Source organism: Antrostomus carolinensis, unplaced genomic scaffold (assembly GCF_000700745.2).
Source record: "Antrostomus carolinensis isolate BGI_N321 unplaced genomic scaffold, ASM70074v2 scaffold38537, whole genome shotgun sequence".
Classification (NCBI taxonomy): Eukaryota; Metazoa; Chordata; class Aves; order Caprimulgiformes; family Caprimulgidae; genus Antrostomus; species Antrostomus carolinensis.
The window spans coordinates 1-3,556 of NW_010327350.1; the positions used below are offsets into that span (position 1 = coordinate 1).

The 3,556-nt window shown below is 55.2% G+C and overlaps 1 protein-coding gene across 1 annotated transcript in view; it reads right to left on the reverse strand.

Annotated features, from left to right (window-relative positions):
- Positions 1–3,100: 3,100 nt before the first annotated feature.
- CTSE (cathepsin E) overlaps positions 3,101–3,556 on the reverse strand; it is a 4,657-nt gene continuing 4,201 nt past the window's right edge. Inside the window, exon 8 of the mRNA XM_010171881.1 lies at positions 3,101–3,403. Coding sequence (XP_010170183.1) covers positions 3,101–3,403 — 303 coding nt within the window. The remainder of the gene's footprint in view (positions 3,404–3,556) is intronic.

Sequence of the window (3,556 nt, forward strand, 5' to 3'; positions counted from 1 at the left end):
GGAGAGGGGCAGGGTGGGAAGCAGAAGCGTTTGCAGCCCCTCAGTACATCGGGTCACATCTCTGAAACCCCCAGTCATTTTTTGGACACTTTTAAGATTCATTTTAAACACTTTTTAAGATTAATTTTGGACACTCTGAAGATTCAGCTGGACAGGGTGCTGGCCCACCTTGTCTAGACCACGCCTTTGCTGTGCTTTTGCCAAAAAAGGTTGGACCAGGTGGTCCTTAAGGTCCCTTCCAACCTATGATTCTATGATTCCAGTCCTTAAGGGCTCCCACCCTGCACCCATGGCCACAGCCAGCATCCCATGGGCACCCCAAAAGTAGGGCATCACATCAGGATGGGAGCCTGGGGACACGGTGGGGAGGTCCCTCTGAGGCCACCAGCTTTGGCTTTTCCACTGGTTGCCCTCATTTTTGTAGATTTTTTTTTTTTTTGCTGTAGACATCCCTTGTGGGATCTCAGGGAAGATCACTGCACTCAGCAGGACAAACCCTCCCCCTCCACCTTCCCAGGTGCAATTTTGGGACCTGTCTGGCCAGAAAAATCTGTTTTTTCCCCCTACGGGGCAAGTGCAGGGAGGAGCTGGGATGAGGCAGGAGAAGCACCTGAGCCAGTTCTCACCGGTGGTGGGGAAAAGGCTGATGTTTCCCTGGAGCAGATCTCTCCTAATCCCTGTTTTCAGCCTATTTTCCTCGTGCTGCTTCACCTTTGTCCTTGCAGAGAGACTTCATTGTCCAACCTCTCCCCTGACTACTTCTGCCCCTGTTCCTCTCGACTCATCCCTCCACGCCTGGTGGGATGGACATTGCTCACCCGGTCAGATGATCGATGCCTCTCCACGCCGGTGGAGATGGGATTTGTGGTTGTGCTGCTACAGCTGACGCCTGCAGCCACTTCTGCTTTCAGGCAGGAGGGGCTGTACCCATCAGGGTGCCCAGCCCGGGCTCAGCACCAGCACCGGCTTTTATTAGATTTCACAAGAAAAGGTATTTTCCCCAAAACTCCTGCTCTCCTTACCGCTCCTGGTGAGAGCTTCACCCTGGATGAAGGCAGTGGGAGTGGTGCTGTAGAGGGGGTGATGGCCAAGACATTGCTCAGCAGCTCCTGCAACCACAGCTACAATCCTGTCCCCATTGCTTCAACGAGTCAGCAATTCTCAGGAAAAAAAGTGTGTTTTTTGTTCCCTGTGACTATGAGGAAGATCTTGCAGCTAGGAGATGATGAAACACAAACCCAGGGCTGCCACGGTCAGAGGAAAGGCTCGTGTGGACAAGGAGGATGGCCAAGACATTGCTCAGCAGCTCCTGCAACCACAGCTACAATCCTGTCCCCATTGCTTCAACGAGTCAGCAATTCTCAGGAAAAAAAGTGTGTTTTTTGTTCCCTGTGACTATGAGGAAGATCTTGCAGCTAGGAGATGATGAAACACAAACCCAGGGCTGCCACGGTCAGAGGAAAGGCTCGTGTGGACAAGGAGAGGACGGGCTGTTCCTTGCAGCAAGGCTCGTGGGGCAGTGAGAGTGAGGGAAGGGGAAGAAAGCAAAAGGCATCCAAGTGATGAGTGTTCCCTGCAGCTGATCGGCCACCTCTGCTCCCCAGGGGACAGAGGGACCCCAACGCTTGCTCTCGGGGTGCTCAGTGTTTGCTGGAGCAACGTCCCCTGAGCATCCACCATGCACAGGGAGAGGGGCTAGAGGTGACCCTCTGAGACCTGCCGAGAGGACATGGGATGCTCTGGGACCCCAAGAGCACATGGCAGCAGAGCAACCCTGATCAAATCCAAGCTGGGCCACCTCTTGCTGTCAGCCAAGTGGTTCCTCATCATGCTGGGAAAGCTGGATGTTCCCCTGCTGCCTACAGCCACGGTGATGGGCTGGTGCTCAGCAGCACCTTGGTGTGCAAAGAGTTAAACTGGAGGAGGGAGAGACCTTTGTCCAACTGCCCCCACACCTTATCTGCCCAGTGCTTGGGGAAAGCACAGCTGAGGTGAAGTCAATACAGGAACCGGTTACAGAAACCATATGTTGGTCAGTGGCACAATCAATATTTCCAAGGCAGGCAGAGATTTCCTTTCATTGCAAACGACAAGGCTGAGCTGCAAAGTTTACAACCAGATCTGAATTTTCCAGCACTCTCAATCCCAGCCCTGAAGTCTGCTCTGGTCTGGGAAAGATGCAGCAGGCACACAGCCTGGATCCAACCGTGGGGACCCCAGCACCCGCCTGCCACGGGGCTTCGCTTCAGTGTCAGCCAGGAAAACGCAGCGAAGGCACAGACAGAAATAACCCTTCCCTGAGCTTCCCTTTCTCGCTGCCCTCCATGCGACTCAGGATGCATCATGCATGAGCCACCATCGCTCGTGCTTTCTCCCGCATCCCTTGTACCGTCAGCGAGTCACATGCAGTGACTCATGGGGACCCCCATGGCCAGCAGCTCCCCACAGCCCCCCCCCCCCAGCCCGTGGCCACTGGCTACCAACTTTGGTGGCTGGTTTGCCCTCTCTCACTTCATGTACCGACCAACCACATTGTTTTTTCAAGTGCCCAGGGGGATCAAAGCAAAATTCACTGGAAATCACCGGTTGTTGTGGGATTTTTGAGGCAGAGGAAGAGCCCCAGGGTCTCTCCAGTCTCCTCGGTACCTTCCTGTGTGTGCACCAGCACCAGCTCAGCCGGCTGAAGAGACACATTTTCCAGTGAACCCGCTGCTCCCCCAGCCCCAGCCCTGCCCCTGCCCACAGCCCTCGCCCGGGGCTCAGCAGGGAGCTCGGGGATGTCCACAGCCACCTCTTGGGACTTTCTTTTCTCTGGAATGACACGAGCGTGGCAGGTTTTGTTGTATTAAAGCTTTTATTGACCTGTGTTTAAAAAAAGAGAATCTGCAAAGCAGATCACAAAACTGCTCAAGACATTTTTATATTCATTATGAAACATCTTCCTAGTGTGGAGTGAACTTCTGCTGGGCTCTTCAGCTGCAGCTCCCAGGTGTCTTCATCACCTCCAGGGACACTGATGCAGCAGTGAAACCCCCTGCCCTGCTCCAGGGCAGCAGCTTGGTGGCTCTGTCCCCCTCCTGCCCCAGAAGATGCCACTGCCCTAAGGGACAGCGGGGGCCAAGCCCACCCTGTTATTTCCACGGTCAAAGACGGAGTAAAACTGACGGATGAAAACGTCGCCCAAAATCCAGAGGGGTCCAGCAGGAGGGGCGATGTCCAGGGGTCCGGCAGGAGGGGCGATGTCCAAACCCTGGAAGCCGCTGGTGCAGAAGTCCATGCCATCACTGGTCTCCTGGGGAAGGAGAAGTGCAAAGCTGGAGATGAACCCCAGACCTTCGTGCACATGGGGACACACAGGAATGGTGACTGCGGGTCCCATGCACGAAGCAGTGGGGCTTGTCACCTGCCAGGACTCATGGCTCAGCTCCCAGAGTGGCTCTGGGCCACCTTTGTCTCTGGAGCCATTGGGAATTGGGGGTGGTGGCACTGGGGGAGCTGCAGCCGTACCATGAGGGGGTACGCCTGGGCGTTGAGCGTGTAGGGGCGCCCGTTGATG